The sequence below is a fragment of the Vulpes lagopus genome, chromosome 3 (assembly GCF_018345385.1).
Source record: "Vulpes lagopus strain Blue_001 chromosome 3, ASM1834538v1, whole genome shotgun sequence".
Classification (NCBI taxonomy): Eukaryota; Metazoa; Chordata; class Mammalia; order Carnivora; family Canidae; genus Vulpes; species Vulpes lagopus.
The window spans coordinates 138,754,061-138,777,773 of record NC_054826.1 but is presented as its reverse complement, the minus strand read 5'-3'; the positions used below and the strand labels follow the sequence as shown (position 1 = coordinate 138,777,773).

General features: G+C 39.7%; 2 protein-coding genes across 6 annotated transcripts in view; one reads left to right on the top strand and one right to left on the bottom strand.

Annotated features, from left to right (window-relative positions):
* SASS6 (SAS-6 centriolar assembly protein) overlaps positions 1–1,963 on the bottom strand; it is a 41,884-nt gene extending 39,921 nt beyond the window's left edge. For both annotated transcript variants that reach the window (XM_041747375.1, XM_041747376.1), the window contains exon 1: positions 1,500–1,963. In XM_041747375.1, coding sequence (XP_041603309.1) covers positions 1,500–1,564 — 65 coding nt within the window. In that variant the 5' untranslated portion in view covers positions 1,565–1,963. The remainder of the gene's footprint in view (positions 1–1,499) is intronic.
* The window catches only part of TRMT13 (tRNA methyltransferase 13 homolog), a 24,790-nt gene continuing 2,907 nt past the window's right edge, over positions 1,831–23,713 (top strand). Inside the window, exons 1-10 of one of the 4 annotated variants that reach the window (XM_041747378.1) lie at positions 1,831–2,061; positions 5,340–5,386; positions 5,475–5,541; positions 10,282–10,344; positions 10,533–10,602; positions 10,758–10,864; positions 11,209–11,376; positions 13,488–13,560; positions 19,484–19,558; positions 23,229–23,661. In XM_041747378.1, the coding sequence (XP_041603312.1) occupies positions 1,912–2,061; positions 5,340–5,386; positions 5,475–5,541; positions 10,282–10,344; positions 10,533–10,602; positions 10,758–10,864; positions 11,209–11,376; positions 13,488–13,560; positions 19,484–19,558; positions 23,229–23,661 (1,253 nt within the window). In that variant the 5' untranslated portion in view covers positions 1,831–1,911. Of the gene's footprint in view, positions 2,062–5,339; positions 5,387–5,474; positions 5,542–10,281; positions 10,345–10,532; positions 10,603–10,757; positions 10,865–11,208; positions 11,377–13,487; positions 13,561–19,483; positions 19,559–23,228; positions 23,662–23,713 lie in introns of those variants that run through there. The other 3 variants (XM_041747381.1, XM_041747379.1, XM_041747380.1) reach the window with 3 other exon arrangements.

The window sequence follows — 23,713 nt, the reverse complement described above, 5'->3', positions numbered from 1 at the left end:
CAGTAAAAAAAAGGAACAGCAAATTATTTTTAATATGTTCTTATATATCCAATGTTAAATATAAAGATCTCCAATGTTTATGACATACAGTATATTATGATATGCAGAATATATATTAATTTATGTCCAACATATTCAAAATATTCAAAATAGTGTCATCTTTACAATCAACATATAAAAATTGAGGTATTTTATATCCTTTTTCATAGTAAGTCTTCAAAACTCAATGTATATTTTACTCTTACAGCACATCAATTCGGATTAGCTCCATTTTTGTTTTTTAAGATTTTATTTATTTATTCATGAGACACAGAGGCAGAGACACAGGCAGAGAGAGAAGCAGGCTCCGTGCAGGGAGCCCGACGTGGGACTCGATCCCGGATCTCCAGGATCAGGCCCTGGGCTGAAGGCGGCGCTAAACCGCTGGGCCACCCGGGGATCCCCTCAAAGGTCCAGCAGCCGGATTACTGGACAGAAGAAAATGACCAATTCAAACACCCTCCGCTCCCGCCACACGCAGCTTCTAGTTCGGGTATCCTCTCACGGCCTGGCCTAATCCAATTCTGAGCTAGATGCCAGCTTCCCGTTCCTCAATGAAGCGCAACGTCTTCATTTCCAACGTCACATTTCCACACCATTTAGTTCTCACAGACATTTTCAGTGGTGCCCCTCACGACCGTGTGCGCAGGCACCTTATGTCGGTTTTACGAATGAGGAAACGTGCGGGGAGCAGTTGGCTACTGAGCGGCGGGACGGAGAAAAAGTCGCAACCCCCCGACTTCTCCTGCAGTCTGTGAAGCGCCGACAGCACCAGCCTCGGTCAAAGCCGGAGCTCTGCGTTTCCCTGGGAGCCGGGCCCTTGCTCGTCGCGCGGCCCGCGAACTCCGCGGAAGCCCCGGGCCCAGCAGGGTTCTGCCAGGACGCACGATTTGTTAAATGAGCGAAATTCCTAATTTCCTCTAGTGTTTTTAGTCCATTAAACGTAACTTATTTTTAGTAACTAATGTAAAGAAAAGGCACAACGCTATAAAAAAAATTTTTTTTTTCCCGAAACTTAAACCTACTTCCAGTATAATTCGAACAAGAGCGGAAGAGGGGCTGGGTCAAGGCCAGAGTTTTAGCGCCAGCCCCGCCGTGAACTCGCGGTGTGCCCTCACGTAAATTATCTCACTTCTCCGGTCAAAATCAACTTTCTCTGTCAAAAAGGCAGAGTAGAACTATAGTGCCCACGATTCAGTTCAGAACCAAGTTTTGGGTTCTTTTTTTTTTTTTTTTTTTCATGAACTTGATGCGGGCCAGCTTTCCATTTCCTCACACCCTCCCTCCTGTGCCCTCAGCAACCGCCACCTTGCGGGGAGAGGTCACTGTAGGTTCCAGAGGGGCCTCCGCGCGTGTCGGGGGCCGCCGCGCCCACTGGCCAGAGCCGCCATCTTCTCCCCCCACCGCCTTGGCCCGACCCCAACCGCCACCCGCGGGCGCCGGGTACTGCGGAACCTCACCTCTCCTCGCAGTCTTTGCATTTCACCTGCAGCGGGACCGGCTCTTGGAACAGAACCTGGCTCATGTTGGACCGCGGCCCCTGCCAGAAAGCAGAAAAATCCAGCAGGCCCGGCCCACGGAACCAGCCTAAAGGAGTCCGGGTCCTGCTAAAATTTGAGTTTGGCGCTCGGCTTCCGCTGAGGAGGCGGGGAAACAGAAACGGAGGGAAGGCGGGGGGGAGATTTGGACCTCGTCCGCCACCATCCGTTTCTTCCGGTCTTGCAAACGATGGTTGGGGGGGCAGTTCCGGGTATTAACCTGCGTGGCCGGACCCGCAGCAGCCATATTTGTTAAGGGAAGGGGACCCGAGGGCAGTGGAGAACTTTTCTTGTCTTGATCGGATGCTGGGCTCCTCCAAACGACCCCTGAATTATGGCGGCTTCTGCGCCGGCCCCGCCGCGCACGACTGACTTTCCGGCTGAGGGTCGATGCAGTTACTACGTGGAAAAGAAGAAGCGGTTCTGCAGGATGGTGGTGGCAGCAGGGAGACGATTCTGTGGGGAACATGCTGGAGCCGCGGAGGTATTGCTCTACCCTCTGGAGACTTGGAAATAAGTTTCTTGGTTCGGCAACTACCCTCTGACAGATGTCTACTTTTCTTTCCTGGATTTTCCAACTTTTTCTGTAGTAGGCGCGGTCCCGCCCTCCCCGGGGAGCGCTGACGAGCGCCGGCGAAGCGCGGCGTCTCTCGCAGGAAGCGACGCTCCAGCAGCGACCCGTTGGTTTCGCTGCCGACTCGCGGGAACGTGGATCTTAGTTCTGCCCCCAAACTGCGCGCTCGGGCGTCCCGCCGGGTCTCCGCCTTCCTGACGGGAACGGGGGGTCTAGAAAGAATAGTGATCAAAGGTCCCAGGGTTTCGCTGATTGTGCTCTGATGGTTCTGTCAATCATCCCTTCTTGTGAATGCGGTTGAGAAACTTAAAAAAAAAAACAACAAATAAAAACAACTTAGAACTACAATTCTGGGAGAGGGGTGTGTGGGTGCAATAGGTGTTGGGGATTAAAGGATGTGCTTGTGATGAGCAGAGTGATTAAAGACTTTTTAAAGATTTATATAGAGTACAGTCTTTTGAAAGCGACTTGACTGCTGAAAGGGCGAAGGCAGGATTAAAAAATCGTGTGAGAATGACTCTCCTTTTAAATCAAACACAGGGGATCCCTGGGTGGCTCAGCGGTTTAGCGCCGCCTTGGGCCCAGGGCGTGACCCTGGGTACCCGAGAGCGAGTCTCACGTCGGGCTCCCGGCATGGCATCTGCTTCTCCCTCTGCTTCTCCCTCTGCCTGTGTCTCTGCCTCTCTCTCTCTCTCTCTCTCTGTCTGTCTCTCATGAATAAAGAAATAAAATCTTTAAAAAAAATTAAAAACAGGAAGCGTACAATTTTGAGAAAACAGTCACGCAGATCATTGTACTGTCCATATACAGTTGACCCTTGAAGACCCAGCCCACTTATACGTGGATTTTTATAAACACAGTGCAGTACTGTGAATGTATTTTCCTTATTAAGACTCTTAATAACGTTTTCTTTAGCTTACTTTATTGTAAGAATACAGTGTAAAATACAACAAAAAATATGCATTGATTAACCGTTTGTGTTATCAGTAAGGCTTCAGGTCAGCAGTCGACTATGAGAAGTCACAAAGATCGTAAAGCTCATATTTTGGGAAGTCCCAAGTTATTTGCGGATGGGGGTGTGGCCGCCTCTCCCCCCTTCAAGAATTCACTGTGTTTTTATGTCTGTGTATTTCTTTAGGGTATATGTAAGAGAGAATAAGAACAAGAAGAGCAGAATGCTCGTAGAAGAGGACCGTGTTTGCTAAGTTTTAGAAAGATTAACCCAAACGGGCAACACCTGGCTTCATGACTTCTGGATGTCCAGTATTAGTTACAGTATTTCTGTTAGGTGGTTTATCCTGGGAGATACCCAGTAAGAGTCAGCCCCCAGAGCTCCTTCATCTGCTACTGTCCATCATAGCAATAACTTTGCTTCATATTTTGATTAGACTGATACTTACCGAGTGAAGTATACAGAAACATATTTTGGGGGATGTGGGAAACCTCTGACTGATGGTGAGAACTCTTTGAAGTATATCTACAGTTGTTGAGTGGTTTTGGGAGGACCATCAAACATCCTTCGATCAAAAACTGAGATTTATAAAATTGATAAGTAAATTTTTGGTGTTTTTGTTTTAAGATTTTATTTATTTATTTTGAAAGAGAATGAATGAGAGCGAGAGAAGGAGGAGGGAGAGAGGGAGAAGCAGACTCCTCACTGAGCAGGGAACCCAATATAGGGCTCTATTCTGGGATTCCTGGATCGGGATCTGAGCCAAAGGCAGACACAACCAACTGAGCTCCCCAGGCACCCCAATAAATAAATTTTAAGTGAGGTTTGTGGTAGGAGAAAGTTTTGTTCTCACTCTAAAACCTAACTTGGGGGCTGCCTGGGTGGCTCGGTCCATTAAGCATCTGCCTTCAGCTCAAGTCATGATCCCAGGGTCCTGGGATTGAGCCCTGCATTGGGCCCTCTGCTCAGTGGGGAACTGCTTCTCCCTCTACCCCTACCTCCTGCTCGTTCTCTCTCTCTCTCTCTCTCTCTCTCAAACAAATAACATCTCCTTATTTAAAAAAATTTTTTTTTTAATAAAACCTAACTTGACCTTAACAAGACATCTGGAAGATGAATGCAATTGGTGACAGTAGTAGAATATGACTGGATCCTTAAAAGCTGATTGGTATTCCTAGAGAGGAAGGAATATTCTTATTGGTCACTTGAAGAAAGATTGCAAGACACCAAGTGGAAACACTGACACGATTTGGTTTTCAGTTTTGGGCATCCTACTGAATCTGTGATTTATTTATTTATTTTTTAAAGATTTTACTTATTTATTCATGAGAGACACAGAGAGAGGCAGAGACACAGGAAGAGGGTGAAGCAGGCTCCATGCAGAAAGCCCGATGTGGGACTTCATCCTGGGACCCCAGGATCATGACCTGAGCTAAAGGCAGATGCCCAACCATTAAGCCACCCAGGCATCCCCAGAATATACCTTAAAATCAATCACATGTTATAATATTTTTAAAGATTTTATTTATTTATTCATGAGAAACACACAGAGAGACAGGCAGGCTCCATGCAAGGAGCCTGGCGTGGGACTCCATCCCGGGTCTCCAGGATCATGCCCTGGGCAGAAGGGAGGCACTCAACCGCTGAGCCACCCAGGCGTCCCTCACATGTCACAATTTTAAATTGGCAGCATATTTTCTTCCTTCGTGGTGCCTAAAATAGTGCAAATTATAGTCAATGCTATCAGAGATTCAAAATTCCATATATAAGGCCTTTTCTATAACCTATTTAAAGCTATAAACTGGGATCCCCGGGTGGCTCAGCGGTTTGGCACCTGCCTTTGGCCCAGGGCGCGATCTTGGTGTCCCGGGATCGAATCCCACATCGGGCTCCCTGTGTGGGGCCCGCTTTTCCCTCTCCCTGTGTCTCTGCCTCTCTCTCTCTGTGGGTCTCATGAATAAATAAAATCTTTTTAAAAATAAATAAATAAATAATAAAGCTATAAACCCTTGCTGTCCAAAGCAATATTTGCTCATATATACACAAGCTAGCTACTTTGGAGATTATTGTTAAACTCTATAACCTGATTTTTCCAGTGCTTTATTAATGTCCTTTTAAGCTTTCCTTACCTTGTTTTGGAAATCCATAAGTTTATGATTACATTGAAGTTATATCTAATATCTGTAAAGAACAAACTTGATATTTTTCATCTAAATAAATATATCATCTTTCTTAGGAAGAAAATGCTCGGAAAAGAATTCTGTGTCCTTTAGATCCAAAACAGTAAGTATGGGTCAGATAAGAGTTTTTCTGTGCTGGAAAAATTAATTGTCATAGGTCTTATTTTAATTAATTCTCTCTTTAAATTTAGCACAGTATATGAAGATCAACTAGCAAAGCATTTGAAAAAATGTAACTCAAGAGAGAAGCCAAAACCTGTAAGTGTTTGATCAGTAAAATTGAATGGTGAAATGTGTAGTATGTCATGTTTATATCTATCGGTTGATTACAAATGTGAATATTTAGCAAGACTCTTACCTTAGAAAGCTTGAATGTGGTAAATGCATTTGAGTATATATAGGATGTCATACTGTGAATCACTTATAATCCTAATTCAGATAACAGAACTTTATGCAACAAGTATGTTGTTTAGAGAGTAATTTCACAACTTATTCAAAATATTTATTTAGGGCAGCCCGGGTGGCTCAGCAGTTTAGCGCCACCTTCAGCCCAGGGTGTGATCCTGGAGACCCGGGGGATTGAGTCCCATGTCGGGCTCCTTGCATGGAGCCTGCTTCTCCCTCTGCCTGTGTCTCTGCCTCTCTCTCTCTCTCTCATGAATAAATAAATAAAATCTTTAAAATCTTTATTTATTTATTTATTTATTTATTTATTTATTTATTTATTTATTTAGGGCAGCCCAGGTGGCTCAGTGGTTTAGCGCCATCTTCAGCCCCGGGTGTGATCCTGGAGACTCAGGATCGAGTCCCATGTCGGGCTCCCTGCATGGAGCCTGCTTCTCCCTCTGCCTGTGTCTTTGCCTCTCTCTCTCTCTCTCTCTCTCTCTCTCTCATGAATAAATAAATATTTAAAATTTATTTATTTATTTATTTAGTGCTTAAATTTATTTCAATAAAATATGGTCCCAGACTTCAAGGAGTTAATTTGAAACAATGAGTCAGCTAGTAAATAATGGATCTTATTTAATAAGTTAAGTGAAAGAAGTAGTACACAAGTGTACATACCTGTATAAAAATTAAAATTATATCCAAGGGATCAAGAAAAGCTTCCCAGAGGTTGTAACACTTGAGCTAAGTCTTGATTTGGCAAAGAAAGAAGAAAATCCTTATAGGTGAAAAGACCCATATGCACAAAGGCATAGGCTGAGAAACCACATTGAGACTTCTAAGGAACTCAGACTTTATTCTGAAAGATATGGGGAGCCACTGAAAGATTTTAAGGTCAAGAATGGTATGGTCATACTTACCTCTTACAAAACTTTCTCTCTGAGCAGTGTAGGAGGATGACTTGGAATTTGAACCAGTTAAGGGCTATTGCTGAAATCCAGGTGGGACATGATTAGAAACAAAATGAAAGAGGATGGAAAGGCTAGGGAATAAATGCAAGAGTTATTAGATAGCAGAATCAATACAACTTGGTGACTAAAAACAGAGTTGGTTGTGTATGTCTGAAAGTCATAGAGTGGTTAGTTTGGAAGTCAAATACATACAGGTCTTAGGTGAACTCTGGGATTTTTAAGTTACCCAAGGTAAGAGATTAGAAGGGTGGGGGAGGAACTTGTTTATTCAGTAGATACTAATTGAGCACTTATGCCAGACATTGTACCAAGCACTCTGCCTATAAGAACATTAAAGTCTAGTGGGAGAGACAAAAAATACAATATTATGTGTTTAAAACTGATTCAGTACAGAGTGCTTTGAAAGAAAAGAGAAGAGCCTAACACTTTTTGAGGGAGAAATAGGGGATGAGAGAGATGCAGAAGGAGTCAGGGAGGCTTCTCTGAAGAAGTGTCATAAAATGAGACCTACAGGTCAAAGGAGGATGAGCCACCTGAGTGGCTCAGTTGGTTAAGTGTCTGACTCTTGATTTTGGGTCAGGTCATGATCTCAGGGTGGTGAGATCAAGCCCTAAGTCGGGCTCCACACTGAGCACAGAGGCTGCTTAAGATTCTCTCTCTTCTTCCCCCTTGGTCCCTCCTTCCCCTCTCTAAAAAAAGGGGAGTGGGTGGGAAGAGAATCAGCCAGAGAAGGGGAAAAAAACATATGTAAGCACCTAGAAGTGAGAAAGTTGCTACCTTTCTTTAGGCCTGGGCATTGCACATGACTGGAGAATAGAATCAAGGAGAGAGGTGAGGAGAAGGTGAGACGAGATAGCCAGGAAATAGAGCGTAAGACAAGGCCAGAACTCAGGGTGACACTGAAATCAAAGGTGGGTGGCTCCTACCCTCAGTAGGCTTTAGGCATTCCAAGTGGGATAGTCATGTGCTGTATATTTTGGAGCATCCCTGTGTTTAGTATTCCTGGCCTCTGAGCAGCAAATGGCAAAGGCACTTGTGAGGAATATGAAGGATCTGAAGTATAATCTCTTTTTTAGGCTAACAAGTTAGCCTGCCACAGGTTTGTGGATGCTGGCAGAAGAGACTCCTAGGTCAGAGACAAAGGACTTCATTACTCACTGTAATGAAGTCATTTCAGTGTCATGGCCTCTCACCTGCATCGGTTTCCCTTGTTCCCTAAGGTCCATGGAATCAGCAGGGCCTATATGAATCCTGCACATTTTTGTGCATAGCTTAGTTCACAGCTGAAGAGCCCTAAGCTTAGGAAATACATTTCTTTTAAAATGAGCAGTATAGGAGCATCGGACTCTTGGTTTCAGCTCAGGTCATGATCTCATGGGTTGTTAGATCAAGCCCCATGTTGGGCTCCACACTCAGAGGGGAGTCTGTTTGAGGATTCTCTCCCTCCGTCCCCACACTCACTTGTATGCATGCTCTTTCTCTCTCTCAAATGCATAAATAAATTAAAAAAAAAAAAGAAATAGGGGCTCCTGGGTGGCTTAGTCAGTTAAGGGTCTGACTCTTTTTTTTTTTTTTTTTAAATAATTTTTTTTATTTATTTATGATAGTCACACACAGAGAGAGAGAGAGAGAGAGAGGCAGAGACACAGGCAGAGGGAGAAGCAGGCTCCATGCACCGGGAGCCTGACGTGGGATTCGATCCGGGGTCTCCAGGATCGCGCCCTGGGCCAAAGGCAAGCGCCAAACCGCTGCGCCACCCAGGGATCCCAGGGTCTGACTCTTGATATCAGCTCAGGTCATGATCTTAGGGTCATGAGATCAGGCCCCACATCAGGCTCTGTACTCGTACAGAGACTGCTTGAGATTATTTCCCCTCATTCCTCCTCTCTCCCCCCACATATATGCACATGCATACACGCTCCCTAAAATAAAGAAAATATTTTTAAAAATAATAATAAAATGGGTAATAAGGAAGCTTGCCTGATCTCTGTTCCATAAGTAGACATTCCTTTATTATACTGTACAATAAGCAGGCTTGCCATCTGCTCTAGAAAGATTCACTATTTCTATCTTCCAAGATTGTTTGGTATAGAACTGTCCTTGAGAAGAGAATCTGAAACAAGGTTGTCAGTGTGCCTTGCTTGTAACACTTGCAGAAAATTGAGCATTGTCTCCCAATAGCACCTCTCAGTCATTTTGACAATAAAATATCCCTGTCCATTTCCAAATACCTTCTAGTTGAGAACCAGCTTAGATCAGATGGCATAAGCTTAAAAGGAAATATTTTTACATGAAGATCTGTAGAAGAAAAAAGATGACCACCCCAGATAGACCCTTAGTGAAAAGAAAGAATATTGCCCTTACTTTCAAGTATGCATGGAGATGATCTTCCTTACCTAAGTGCTAGGTTTTTAGTTCAGGCAAACAGGTGGAATACATGTTCTGGGAAAAGGCTGAGAGAAGAGATAAATTTATTAAAAATGGAAAAACCCCATACAGACACTATTGCATGTCAGGACACTGTGTAAAGGAAAGGGAGGAAAACAATGGGATGATAGGAAGCAGGAAAAAATGCAGAATGGTATTTATCTAGTGCCCTACATATAATGTGAAACTTGGAACCCAGGCAAAGTTTCATCACTATTCTGCTTTATTTTGTAAAACTCTTCATTGTTTTTTTAAAAAATTCTGTATTCTGGGTGGCTCAGTTCAGCATCTGACTCTTGGTTTTGGCTCAGGTCATGATTTCATGGGTATGAGATCAAGCCCGACGTCTGGTTCCATCACAGTGGGGAGTATGCTTGAAGATTCTCTCCCTCTGCTTTTCCCTCCCCTCTCTCTCCTTCTCTCTCTCTAAAATAAATAAATAAATCTTTAAAAAAAGTACACAAAATGGAAGTAAATTCGTGAGACGTTTCTCCAGTATAAATAGTTTTCACATTTAAAAATCTAGTCCACAATACAACTTACCTAGAGCACTCTTGGCAACCATTTTAAACTAAGAGTACATAAGGGACGCCTGGGTGGCTCAGCAGTTGAGTGTCTGCCTTTGGCTCAGGACGTGATCCTGGGATCGTGGATCAAATCCCACATCAGGCTCCCTGATGGAACTTGCTTCTCCCTCTGCCTGTGTCTCTGCCTCTCTCTCTGTGTCTCTCATGAATAAATAAATAAAATCTATAAAATAAACTAAGAGTACATCAAATTATAATAGTTATAGCTAATTTTCTATTACAGTTTTGCCAGTCATCCAACAGAACATTGTAATACTCGCTATCTTCACCTCTTTCACTTAATCACCAGTTTCCTTATTGTCCATATAGGTAAAGGTAGCAACACACACAGCATGTTACCCTTCTGTGTAACAAAAGTCCATCACTATGCATAAAGTTCCAACAGTAGTTTTTACTTTTAGAACAGGATTGTAGAAATAGTATTATTTTATTATTTTCATTCTTCTATATCTACATGGTCCAGTATAGTAACCACTAGCCATGTGTAATTATTTAAATTCATAAATGAGAGATAGGGAGGATGGCAGGTAGAGAGTATAGAAAGAAGAGAACGATCAGTTTTTCACCTTAATTTTCTGACCTCTTCACATTAATAACAGTATTGTTGTGGTTTTGTTTTTGTTAAGGACTTCTTTATTCAAGATATTAATGCGGGCTTAAACGATGAAACAGAAATACCTGAGCAATTAGTAAGTACTGGACTTAATATTTAATTTAATTTTAAAAGATATCTGTGAGCTATCTCTATGAATAAGCTGTTGTAGTAATTGTTTAAAATAAACTAATTGCTTTGAATTTAGCATGGATTTTCCTATAGAATCTATATTATTAGTGATGGTTAGTTTCCAGACCACTCATGCCCCATTTTTGTATATAGGTTCCGATTTCTTCTCTTTCTGAAGAGCAGTTGGAAAGCTTAATTAAGAAATTGCGGAAAGCAAGTGAAGGTAAGTCTGTCTACAGTTGCAAGTTAAAATTTTTAGAATAATTAGGTGCCACATGAGTTGATACCAGTGTGGCTTACAAGATGTTACTACCGTTGTTCAGAGCCCTACAGTTTCATGTTTGGTTGCTTAAGCTATTGTGCTTATATTTGGCACAGGTTTGAACTCTACACTTAAAGATCAAATTATGTCCCATCCAGCATTGCATGATGCCCTTAATGACCCTAAAAATGGTGATTCTGCAACCAAACACCTGAAACAGCAGGTATGTTTAGGTCATAGTCACTATAGTAAAATTGGCCTTTTGTTCATTTGTCAAAAGCTAACATTCTTTCTAAATATAGTTAATGAGGTTTTATTTAGTTTATCTTTCAGGGAACAGAATCTTTCCATTTCAAAAAAATATATGTTAACGTATATTAAAAATTTTTGGCATGGATATGGTTCTGAGTACTGTGTGTTAAAAATTTCAAAACAAGGGAAGAAATTTAAAGCCAAACAAAAATTATCTATGTGCACATGCTGCCTTATAGAAATTACCTTGCTGTTTTCCCATTCAAGCCAAATGTGTTTACTCTAGTTTATAAAATAATCTTGTGAAGTTTGCAGGCTTCTATTTTAGGTAACATTGAAAAATTAAAGTTACTTGGTCCAAGAAGATGCTTTGTTGAGTTTGGAGCAGGAAAGGGAAAATTATCTCATTGGGTTGATATTGCCTTAAAAGATGCTGAAAAAGTTCACTTCATCCTAGTAGAAAAGGTGACCACGAGATTCAAGGTACGTGAATTCTTGGCAGTATGTTAGTAACCAAACTTTGTTTGCACTTTTCTTATTAAAAAAAGAAAACCATGATATTCAGAAAATTAATTTTTGTGTTGATTTGATACGGCTTTTTATTCTAATTATATTGATGACTTAAACTGAAGGTAAATTTTTTAATCTAAATTTTGATAGTCCAGTGAGCAGAGTTCTTAAATTATTTGCAGAGACAAGAAAATATGTGGAAAGAGCCAAACTCAAGCTAGGAGTTAAGTCTTGGGTTCTAACCTACCTGTGCCCCTTGCTAACTTCATTCGGTATATATTTATTGAGCGTACCATTAGGCACCATGACAGACATTGAGTAGATAAAATCAAGACAAGGTCTCTGTGCTCTATTATATTTAGAAAGGAGAGACACAAATTAATGATTATATAAAAGTAATCTGCACCAGAGTACAGTGTAGTTTCAAAAGAGGGAGTGGCATGTTTTAATGCAGGGAAGGGATGCAAATGGCTACATAGAAAAGGTGATGTCTGAGGTCTATCTTGAAAGGAGAATTAATGTTTCCTTGGTAAAGGGTTTGGGAAGCATTCTAGGAAGCAGGAACAGTGTAACCAAACACCTGAAACAATAGGGAAACATGGAAACACTTCTGTGTGATGAGAATGCATAGTTCCAAGTAGGGTTCAGTGGTGATGAAATGGGACAGGATGGCTAAACTCTGGAAGGAATCCTATTTTATGCCAAAGGAAGGAGTTCAACTTTATCCTGCTACATGCTGGATATACAGTGGAACAAGATTTAGTTCTTGTCTTTGAAAATCTTACATCTAGTGGAGCAGACTTAGGAGTATTTTGGCTCAGTATGCTAAGTCTCTTATGATGATAGTAAGTACCAGAAGCCATAGAAGTATGAAGATAGAACACAGACTCAGTGTAGTGTGGATCAGGAAAGGTTTCTTGGAAAAAGTGACAGCTGAGGGGAGATTGAAAGAATATGTGAGAGTTGGTGGAGAAAATAAAAAGGCTTTTTAAAAGTTCATCCTAGGGCAGCCCAGGTGGCTAGCGGTTTAGCGCCGCCTTCAGTCCAGGGCGTGATCCTGGAGACCTGGGATCGAGTTCCGTGTCGGGCTTCCTGCATGGAGCCTGCTTCTCCCTTTGCCTATATCTCTGCCTCTCTTTCTCTCTGTGTCTCTCATGAATAAATAAATAAAATCTTTAAAAAATAAAAATAAATTTTAAAAAGTTCATCCTAGTAATACCATTAAAGCTGTATCAGAAGAGTCTGAGACTTGAAGTAGAGGGATTAATAACAAGATAATTATTATCCAGTAATCCAAGTAAGAAATGGGCCAGAGCTAAGACTATTGCAGAGGCATGGAGAAGAGGGAAAGAGTATGAGAAATGCTAAGATTTTAGAAGAAGGAGATTTGGTGATTTTATTTATTAGTCATTAAGAATGACAGAGGAGTTATTTCAGGTGACACTTGATGGCTTTAAATGACTGGTGGTGCATTTTATCTGAGCTAGGGAATATAGAAGGAAGAAGAGAAAGAATAGGTTTGTGGGGAGAAATGATGGGTTCAGTTTTGAATGAGTTTACAGTTGAAGTAGAGCTTTCTAATTCACAACTAGAGATATGTGTCTGGTGTTCATCAAAAAAATCTGGGCCACAGTGTTGATTTTTAAGTCATAGACACATGGACATAGATCAGAATGGTGGTTGTGATCTTTTAGAGAGAGTAAGAAGAATGAGCCGAAAATAGTGTATTAGGGGCTAAGGCAAAGGAGCTTGCAACCAATCTTAGGTTAGTCACTTAACATCTGTGAAGCTTAGTTCCTTCATCAGTGAATAGGGTCGTTTTAGAGTTAGAGGAAATAATTGTACATAATAATTTATAAAATTTTAAGCTTTTTAAAAATATATGATATTGTTATTTTAGAGTTTTCATCAAAGAATATGCAATCTTAAAATATTTTAATTAGTGATTCTGTTTTTTAAATATTAAAAATAAGATGGGAAATTATTTCCTCTGAATTTTGAAAACAAAGAGAAATCTTTTTATTTTCATAAAGCTTTTTTTAAACATAAAGAGCTGTTGTTATGACTATGTTCTATTTCTGCAGGTAGATGGCAAACACAGAAAGAAAAATTCAGTGTTTGAGAGACTTCAAATTGATATTCAACACTTGTGTTTGAGTAAGTTGCATAACTTTCAGTTGCCCTTCCATAAATCATAGAAGTTTCAAATTCTGAGGGTTGCTTAGAAATCCAGTCATGCAGAACAGTGCTTCAGGGAAAACAAACGAAAATTAATGCATTGTAATATAGAGTGTTATATCTAACGTTTGGATAAATGTAAATTGAATTAGGTCTGGAACTTTTTAAAATGAGATTTCAGTATCATTAGAAATGAAGTATCATATTAGGAAAGAGTTTAATAAAAGTTTTGATAATATGTCCCTACATTATTTCTTTGTCCTTTTTATTTTTTTTTTTTTTAAGATTTTATTTATATATTTGAGAGAGAATGCACAAGCATCTGTGGGGATGGGCAGAAGGAGAAGGAGAAGCAGACTCCCTGCTAAGCAAGGATTCCCAATACAGGGCTCAATCTTAGGACCTGGATTTATGACCCAAGTCAAGGGCAGATACCCAACTGACTTAGCCACTCAGGCACCCCTCTTTGATCTTTTTAATTATGAGTCTGTTCAGGGGCACGTGGGTGGCTCAGTTGGTTAAGCATCCAACTCTTGATTTGGGCTCAGGTCCTGATCTCAAGGTCATGAGATCAAGCCCTGCTTCAGGCTCTGTACTGGGTGTGGAGCCCCTTAAGATTCTCTTTCCCTCTGCCCCCTAAAAAAGGCTAGTGCCTTCTGCCTATAATTAACATTACTTAACCTAAACTATCAAAGAAATGAGATTATTCTTTGTCCCGCTGTTGGTAAAAGATACTTGCTAGAATTTTAAATTGTACCAAACAAATTCACCTCTGTGGAAGTCACAGTTCACACACTCACCCCTGCTTCAGTCATACTTTTTTGTGCCTTTTCTGTACCTTTTTATAGTCTTTACAGTTTTTAATATTAATACAAACATATCCTAGTGACCTCTTCCATCTACTCACTAATACAGCTTTGTGGAGCAACCCAACATTTCTATATAAATCACTGTATTTAAAATTATTTAACTGAATGTATTTCTTTTCTGACATTGAAAATCCTAGACAAGTTTTTATGCTATGTATTGAATTCTTTTTAAGTATACTAGAAGGTAGCATACCATATTTATTAAATAGTTTCTAGATCACTCATCTGTGCCCACCATGTGTCCCTATTCCATAGTTTTAAACCAAAATAAGAGAGAAAGATTAATAATGAAGCAAATATCTATAATCTAGTTCAATACTGCCCTTTTAAAGTTGGCATTAATTTGAAAAACTCTCTCCTGCTAAATAGTGGCCTACGTAAAAATATAGCCAGCAGTGAAAATGTGAATTATAATCTCCTGACTTCCATACTTCAGTTTTTTCTTAATATTTAAAATAAAAAACTTATTTAATGACATACTGAGAGTGATTAAAAGTAGTTTTGAAGCAAGGAGAAAGTGACATTTATTTAAAGGACTTTGTGGGTAGCAGGGTTGGAATTGACTATTCATCATTTTAGGGGAAGAGAAAGAATAGGAAGCATCTATTGAATGAGTTCACTACGGACATCCCTGCCTCTTCTTTTTCTTTTTTGGGCTTTTATTAAAGTTATATGCGTGTGGTTAAGACTGAAACAATTCTACAAGTTCTCAAGTTGTTATAAAAACAGCAGCAGCCACTTCCTCCTAGCCATGGCTCTCTCTTTGGAGCCAACTTCATTTACCCATTACAAGTGGATTTTTATATTTAAATGAAATCTCTGGGCAGCCCCGGTGGTGCAGCGGTTTGGCGCCACCTGCAGCCTGAGGTGTGATCCTGGAGACCCGAGATCGAGTCCCACATTGGGTTCCCTGCATGGAGCCTGCCTCTCTCTCTGTCTGTGTCTCTGCCTCTCTCTCTCTGTGTCTATGAATAAATAAATAAAACCTTTTTAAAAATAAATAAATAAATAAATGAAATCTCTAATGATAGGCTTTTGATTTTTTTGCCCCCCCCTTTTTTCTTAAAGCATTATCTATCAGTTTCTCCCAATGGAAGATAAAGATTTTGTACCTTTGCCCCGCTTCAAGTGCAAACACTTTCCAATCCTCATCTTTCTAATATGTACGAAATGATTAAATCATCTTTTTTTTTTACCACTGAACCATGTAGTAAATTACTTTCTCCTCTTTAATTTTTTTGTTTGCTAAATTAATAATTTCTAATTTTATTTACTTTGTCTTTTAAAAATGTATTCATTGTAATACATTTATCAACTATTTTATTAGTTTCCATCTTGCTGAAAAATTCTCCCCTGTATGCTTCAGACATGTTGCAGTTCAGACTGGATGCCCTCCATTCCTGGGGCACAATGATCAACATTAAAACTTTTTTCAGTCTCATCCTAGTGATTTCCTTCACTCTCTTGGGTAGGAATTTCTTTTTCCACGTCTTTTCCCACATCTATTGATTCACTCTTTGGGTAGAGCACCTAGTCCTATAGCTTTTGAGAAACAATGCAATAGAGATAAATTTGAGGCCTTGCATTGTTAGGAAACATCTTTTATTTTAGACTTGACTTGGCTGGGTATTTGTATTTCCAGATTGAAAATCATTTTCTGGGGCACCTGGGTGGCTCAGTGGTTGAGCAGCCTGCCTTTGGCTCAGGTTGTGATCCTAGGGTCCTGGGATCAAGTCCTGCATCGGGCTCCCTACAGGGAGCCTGCTTCTCCTTTGCCTGTGTCTCTGCCTCTTTCTGTGTGTCTCTCATGAATAAATAAAATCTCTTTAAACAAATCATTTTCCTTTAGAATTTTGAAAGTTCTGTTCTACTAGTATTATTTAAAAGTTCAGTGCTGTTCTGAAGCTTGCTCCCTTGTACTTGATCTGCTTTTTTCTTGAAATTTCTTTTTTTTTTTTTTAAGATTTTATTTATTCATGAGAGATGCAGAGAGAGAAAAGGAAGAGACATAGGCAGAGGGAGAAGCAAGCTCCATGCAGGGAGCCCAATGTGGGACTTGATCCTGGGACTCCAGGATCACACCCTGAGCCAAAGGCAGATGCTCAACCACTGAGCCACCCAGGCATCCCTTTTCTTGAAATTTCTTGGTCCCTTGTACTTGATCTGCTTTTTTCTTGAAATTCTTCTTTGTCTTTCATGTTTTAAATTTTCACAGTGATAGGCCTTCCTATGGTTATATTTTTATCCATTGTGCCTCCTTCATTTATAGCAGTGGTTCTCACTGGTGGGACTTTGTCCCCCAGGGCACATTGGCAATGTCTGAGACATTTTTGATTGTCATAGCAGTGGGCATGCTATGGTTACAGTCCAAGATATGGATACAGTCCACAGAGGCTGCCTACCAGACCAGAGGCCTGCTAAATATCTCATATGGTATGGTATAGCTCCCCACAACAAAATTATTGGGGCCAAAAAGTCAATAATGCCAAGGATGAGAAATCTTGATTTAGAGATTCTAGTATTCTCAGCTTTCTGGGAAATTTCCTTGGATTCTTTCTTTCATAATTTACTCTGCTACACTTTCTCTTTTCTTCCTTTAAGGGAGAATTCTTATGACCTAGTTATTAGACTTATTGGGATGGTTTTCTACTTCTCTGAAGAAAACTTCTCTGTGTTATGTCTTTTGGTCTTTTTCTATACTTCCTAAAATTTTCCCAACTTAATTTTTTCTATCATAGTTTTAATTTCTAGGATTTTTTCTCTATTTATCTTTATTATTATATTTTGATCTTTTTTATAATTATAATTTCTTTTTTTTTTTTTGATTTTTTTTTTATAATTATAATTTCTTTCAGAGGATATTAATAATGGTGTTTTAGAATTATTCTCCCTTTGTAATCTGTTTTCACCAATTTGTTCTTTTCCACTTGTTTTGGTTTCATAACTTAGAAGCTGTCCTCCGAAATCTGATGCTCCTTGATAGTGTATTCTTAGGATTGGGGGACTCAGAGCTCTGGGTCCTCAGGTGGAGTGATCACAGGTGTGATTTGCCTAAGAGGTCATCTTTACTCTTGGGCTGGTAAGATTCTGCAGAGAAGACTCTTCTCTGATCGCCTACCTAGAGGGTAAAAGTCTGATGACCAACATCTCGGGACCCAGTGGGGAACGAGAGATAGGGAAATTAGTAGGCATGCTCACTGATTCCTGCTGATTTATCATACTTCACCTTTCAACTTCCTCTTGTCCCTAAATCCACTGAATTCCTGTTCTACTTGATCCAGAGAATTAGTCTACAGTCTTCCATCATGTAGGAAAGAGGTAGTCACCAAGGAGCTGTTGAGGTGGGGATCTGACTACTTAAACAGGCTTTCCACCAACACTCTGCATTATAGCTACTCAGCTCTACTCCAAAAGTACCTAATGCCCCCAATTCTTGAGCCTTTGGAAGATCTGTAGAATAAATTTGGTTGAGTCACAGACTTTCCCATTTTTGTCTCCTTTTGTCCTCTTTCAGATCTTGTGAGTTTATATCTTTTTAAAAATCTGGGCAGCCCGGGTAGCTCAGCGGTTTAGCACTGCCTTTGGCCCAGGGTGTGATCCTGGAGACCTGGGATCAAGTCCCACATTGGGCTCCCTGCATGGAGCCTGCTTCTTTCTCTGCCTCTGCCTTTGCCTGTCTGTCTCTCTCGCTCTCAGAAGAATAAATACAGTCTTTAAAAAAAAAATCCTTTTATCCACATTGTGGTGGAGTTTTAGTTTAGTAGTAAACTCCTATTTGCATTTAATCTGCCATCATTTGACAGAAGTTCCTCTGTTCTATTTTCCAAGCCCAAAGAAATAGGAGACAGAGGAAATGAGATAATTTTCAAGCATAAAGGAGAAGGTTTTTCTTAGAATTCCTTTCCCTTCACTCTAACTGATGGTAAGTTTCTTGAACTAACTTAATTTAAACTTCTATATTCCTTGATACAAGCAAACTGTTCCACTTGATACCATTTTCTCCTGGCAAGTAATATAATAACATTTGAAAGCAAGTAACAGAAAAGTAAAAATATTTACTAAGTACTTCCATTGGACTGTTCACTGTGCTTGATGCTTAGCTGAATTTTTTAGAGGAAGCATACTTTTCATTTCAGAATCTTACAAAAAGGGAAATCAATAGGAAGGGGAAATGGAGGCTAAAACTGTGATATAGTATATCTTACTTAATTACCTTATGGACCTTTTTTTTTTTTACTTTTTTCAGGACTGTTATGAATATTTTCTTTTTTTCAAAACAATGTAAAAAGCAAAGATATCTTATTTTTGAACATCAAGATATATTTTTTTTTAAGATTTATTTTTATTTATTTATGATAGACATAGAGAGAGAGAGAGAGAGAGGCAGAGACACAGACAGAGGGAGAAGCAGGCTCCATGCAGGGAGCCCGACGCAGGACTCGATCCCGGGACTCCAGGACCACACCCTGGGCCGAAGGCAGGCGTGAAACCGCTGAGCCACCCAGGGATCCCCAACATCAAGATATATTAAAAAAAAAAACTATAGTTTGATTATAATACTGAATATAGTGTTTTATATATTACATGTTTATTGTATGTGTTATTTGTTCAAAATAAATCTTCTAGCAGGGAAAGCTTTGAGTTCTTTTATCAATTAGTTAATAATATTTAGCAAAATAAGGCTTATACAGGGGAAAGTCCTGAGTCAGTAGAGAGAAATGACATTGGCCTAAGAATCAGGAAACTAACTCTGGAGGAGAAGCCCCAACAGGGTCAAGAGGGGAAAAAAAGGGAAACAAATAAGAAGGAAATTTTAATTTTAATTCTGGCTGGTCAGCAGCTCTCTGTGTTACTTATCAGGTCACTATATCTGTGAGTCTTATTCCTCAGCTATAAAGTGAGAAGTTTTTGTTTGAGTTTCTTTCAGCCCTTAATTTCAAAGATTTAAATTAGTTCTGTCTTTGGAGAGGCCATGTTAATGCCTTCCTTATCTCACAAGAGAGCTAATTCGTTTTTATTTTCTTATATTTCAGACAAGATTCCTTTGCTAAGCAAAGAAAAACTGCCTGTGGTAGGAATTGGAAAGCATTTGTGTGGTGTGGCAACAGGTACGTTAACATACTAATAATGTGTAGATGAACACATCAAATTGTAGCTTAACATGGTCCCAATCATTGAAATAGTCTCTTGATCTTCCTAGTAGCATTGGCCTTGTGTTACATCAGATATAGAGTTTTCTTATTTTGGCCACTTTGCAGGATGAATTAAGAGTTTCATAGGTAAAGACTGAGTCATATGAGACTGAAAGCTTTTTGGGTTATATTTCAACCAAAAAGTAAACAAATCATTTGTGGAAACTGTATGATTCTACCCCAGAAGCTACTGATTTTTTTAAGGAGTTGCTTGGAAAGCACTCTGAAACCTCTCCTGCTAGAAGATGATTATGTACCAGGACTCTGGGGAAAATGGAAAACGAAATATTAGATAAAAAATCTAAGATGTCTTATCTTAGCACATCCATCTGTTAGGTGTAGCATGGTAAGGTAGAAAGAGCATAGGCTTTGCATTTGGATAATCTAGAATTCAGCTGTGCTGTGTAACCTTGGCAAATTATTTAGCCTTTCTGAATTTTGGTTATCTCCTCTGTAAAACAGGTATTATATAATTTATCTGGTTACATGGAAGTGTCTGGTGCATATGAGTGCTTAGGAAAAGTTAGCTATTGTTATATCATTTCTTCCTGGCTCCTACTGGTTTCATCATCTCCCGTAGGGGGAACTTGGAGCCTCCATAAGACATTATTCAAATTAGCTGGAAATGGCTTTGAGTATTATACACATGTGTTGTCCTTCATAGTTTTTAAGATGACTTTCATGTACCTTATCTCATTTAACCATCATAAAAACCTTCTGATGTAAGACAGTTCTGTCCTGGGGAGAGAAAAAAGCATACTCATTTACTCTTACCCATCTGACCCAAGTTTTTCAGAAGTATAATCTATATTGGCCATTTTTCATTGTTCCACATACTTTTCCTCTCTTGATTCACTGATTTCTCCCTTCATCACTCTGTTGTTATCTTACTGAAAAATCTCTACTGCAGTTGCTTGCCCTTCTTTGTTAATTTGTTTTCTTTTTGAAAAACTTTATTTCAATTAATTAACGTATAATGTATTATTATCAGAGGTAGAGGTCAGTGATTCGTCAGTCTTATATAGTACCCAGGGCTCACTACATCACGTGTCCTCCTCAACGTTCATCACCCAGTTACACTGTCCCTCCACCCACACCCACCCCCTGCAGCCCTCAGTTTATTTCCTATGTTTACCGCCATTCTTTTTAAGTTTGTTTTTGTTTTTGTTTTTAATTTAAGTCATCTCTACACCCCACGTGGGGCTGGAACTCTCGACTCCGAGATCCAGAGTTGCATGCTCTCTGGCTGAGCCAGCCAGGCAGTCCAGTTGCTTGCCCTTCTTGAAATTCTGTTTCCTTTCCTATGATAACATTCTTTTTTCCCAGTTCTTCCCCTACATCTGTGCCATTCTTTCTCTTTCTCTGGTGGTCTCCTTCCACAACCTATTTAATTACTAATATTTAGACCCCTTGGTTACACACATAATATGTCTTTCCCCTTAAAACTCTTCAGTAGCTCCTAATACAGCAGAAAGTCCAAGGCCTTTTTTTTTTTTTTTTTTTAAGATTTTCTTTATTTATTCATGAGAGACACAGGGAGAGAGAGAAACAGAGGGAGAAGCAGACTCCATGCAAGGAGCCCGATGCGGGACTCGATCCCTTGACTCCAGGATCACGCCCTAGGCTGAGGGCAGGCGCCAAACCGCTGAGCCACTCAGGGATCCCCCCAAGGTTTTTTGTTGTTGTTGTTGTTGTTGTTGTTTAAGATTTTATTCATTTATTCATGAGAGACACAGAGAGAGAGAGAGAGAGGCAGAGACACAGGCAGAGATAGAAGCAGACTCCATGCAGGAAGCCCGATGTGGGACTTGATCCTATGACTCCATGATCATGCCCTGGGCCGAAGGCAGGCGCTAAACCGCTGAGCCACCCAGGGATCCCTTTTTTTTTTTTTTTTTTTTAAAGATTTTCCCCCAAGGTTTTTAACAGGAAGACCTGCTGTCAATCTGGCCACTGCCTTCCAGCCTTTGCCACTTCCTGCCTACAGCTTAGCTGCCCGGCAAATTGAAACCCTGTGTACTTTTCCCATGTACTATATTGTGTCAAGTTCTAATTTCCTTAGTGTTTATCATAATTCTGTCTGCATATCTCTACCTTATGGTATTTTAATTATTTGTTTATATACCTAATTCTCCCACTATGCTGTGAATTTTTTGAGCACAGGGAGTGTACTAACATGATGGTTGGCTTTATAATAGAAACACTAAGCATTTGAGTGAATGAATAATCTTGTCCACCCATTTGCTATGTTTCTTGATCCCTTTCTTTGGTAGATGGCTTTGTCCTTTAAGTTCTTGGTGAAGGAAAGGTTGAAATAGATTAAATACCTTCTGATTGTTAAAATAACTTCATTTTTTAAATAATTTTTCAGGTTATTCATATTTTTGAAAATCATGTACTTAAGTCCAATATAAATAAAACTGACTGAATATATTTTGTCAGAAGATAATAGTTTATTAAATAAAAAAGAAAGCTATCTCTTTCTCCCACTGTTCATTGACTTAGACTCATATATTGAATTAAATTTATTAGTGAAATATAAAATAATTTAATAGTCACTGGTTACATCTTAGGGTAAAAACATTTTAAAATACATGTTTTTGATTGAATAGACACAGCATGCCAATCTAATCAGACACAGTATAGGTTTGGAGTCTTCCCAGTATTGTCAACTCATATAGCAGTCTTCAGTAGGATATAGTTATAGTCATAAAAAAATCTATTTATTAAGCTTTTAAATTTAAATTTTTCATTTTATTTTTTAAAGATTTTATTTATTTATTCGTGAGAGACACAGAGAGGCAGAGACACAGGCAGAGGGAGAAGCAGGCTCTGTGCAAGGAGCCCGATGTGGGACTCGATCCCGGGACTCCGGGATCAGAACCTGAGCTTAAGGCAGACGCTCAACCACTGAGTCACCCAGGCATCCCTAAATTTTTCATTTTAATATAGACCACCTCAAAGTTTATGTGTTTAATCATCATTACATTTGCAAAGCTTGGACACGAAAGGCATCAGTAACTGTTTGTTGAATGAATGCATAAATACTGTAAGGCTGCTCAGTGAGGCCTACTTTCCACAAAATGACTCTCTTTTATCAACTCTTCAGCTCATCAGAATTTGCTATGAACAGCTATGTTTCAGGACTGCCACGTAAATCAATCTAAGCAGATACTTAGCAGATGCCTTTCCCCTCTATTCTTTCTTTGGGTTTCTAAAGCTCAAAACTTCCCTGGAATATAAGTGTAGATCAAAGATTTTTTTCCTATAGAAGTTCTTTCCTCAGCTAGAGTAGGAGAAATAAGAGCCAATTTGAGTAGTTGGACTAGAAGTTTTTACAGATGTAGATCTTAAGCTTCAGCGAGTTTTTGGGGGAAGTAGAATAAATCATTAGAGAAAATGAGATGCTAATGAGAAAACAGCAAATATGAACAAAATTGATAATTCGTGGAAGAATTATTACAAGTATAAAGCTAAGCAGGTGTTTGTTGTTGGGATTTTAGAAACCATACTGCTGAATAAATGTAAAAAATACTTATTTTTAAAGATGATGTGGTTTGGGGGGGGCACATAATTGTGTTTGCAGATCTTGCATTACGATGTTTGGTTGAAACCTATGCTGCCAGTTGTGAGGAAAGGAATGAAGAACCTTTAGCCAAACGCATAAAGAATGATAAAACAGAAAAAGAAATTAACACTTTGGCCAAGGAAGGAAATGAAAAAAATGTCCCAGAGAAGTGGACCCCTGTGGCTGGCATTGTTATTGCACTCTGTTGTCACCACAGGTGTGATTGGAGACATTATGTGGGCAAAGAGTATTTCAGGGCTCTAGGCCTTGGAGCAGTGGAATTCCACTACTTCCAGCGAATGAGTAGTTGGGCAACTTGTGGAATGCGAAAAACATCTTTGGAAGCTTCCAATCTTACCACAAAGAGAAAAGATAAGCACAGCGATGCCAGTGAAGAGCATGATGATGGGGGATGCAGAATCACAGACGACAGTGCTGAGAGTGTACCTGGGTAAGTGACTACATTGAAATGCCCAACACCAGGGCAGGAATGTTTTGTTATT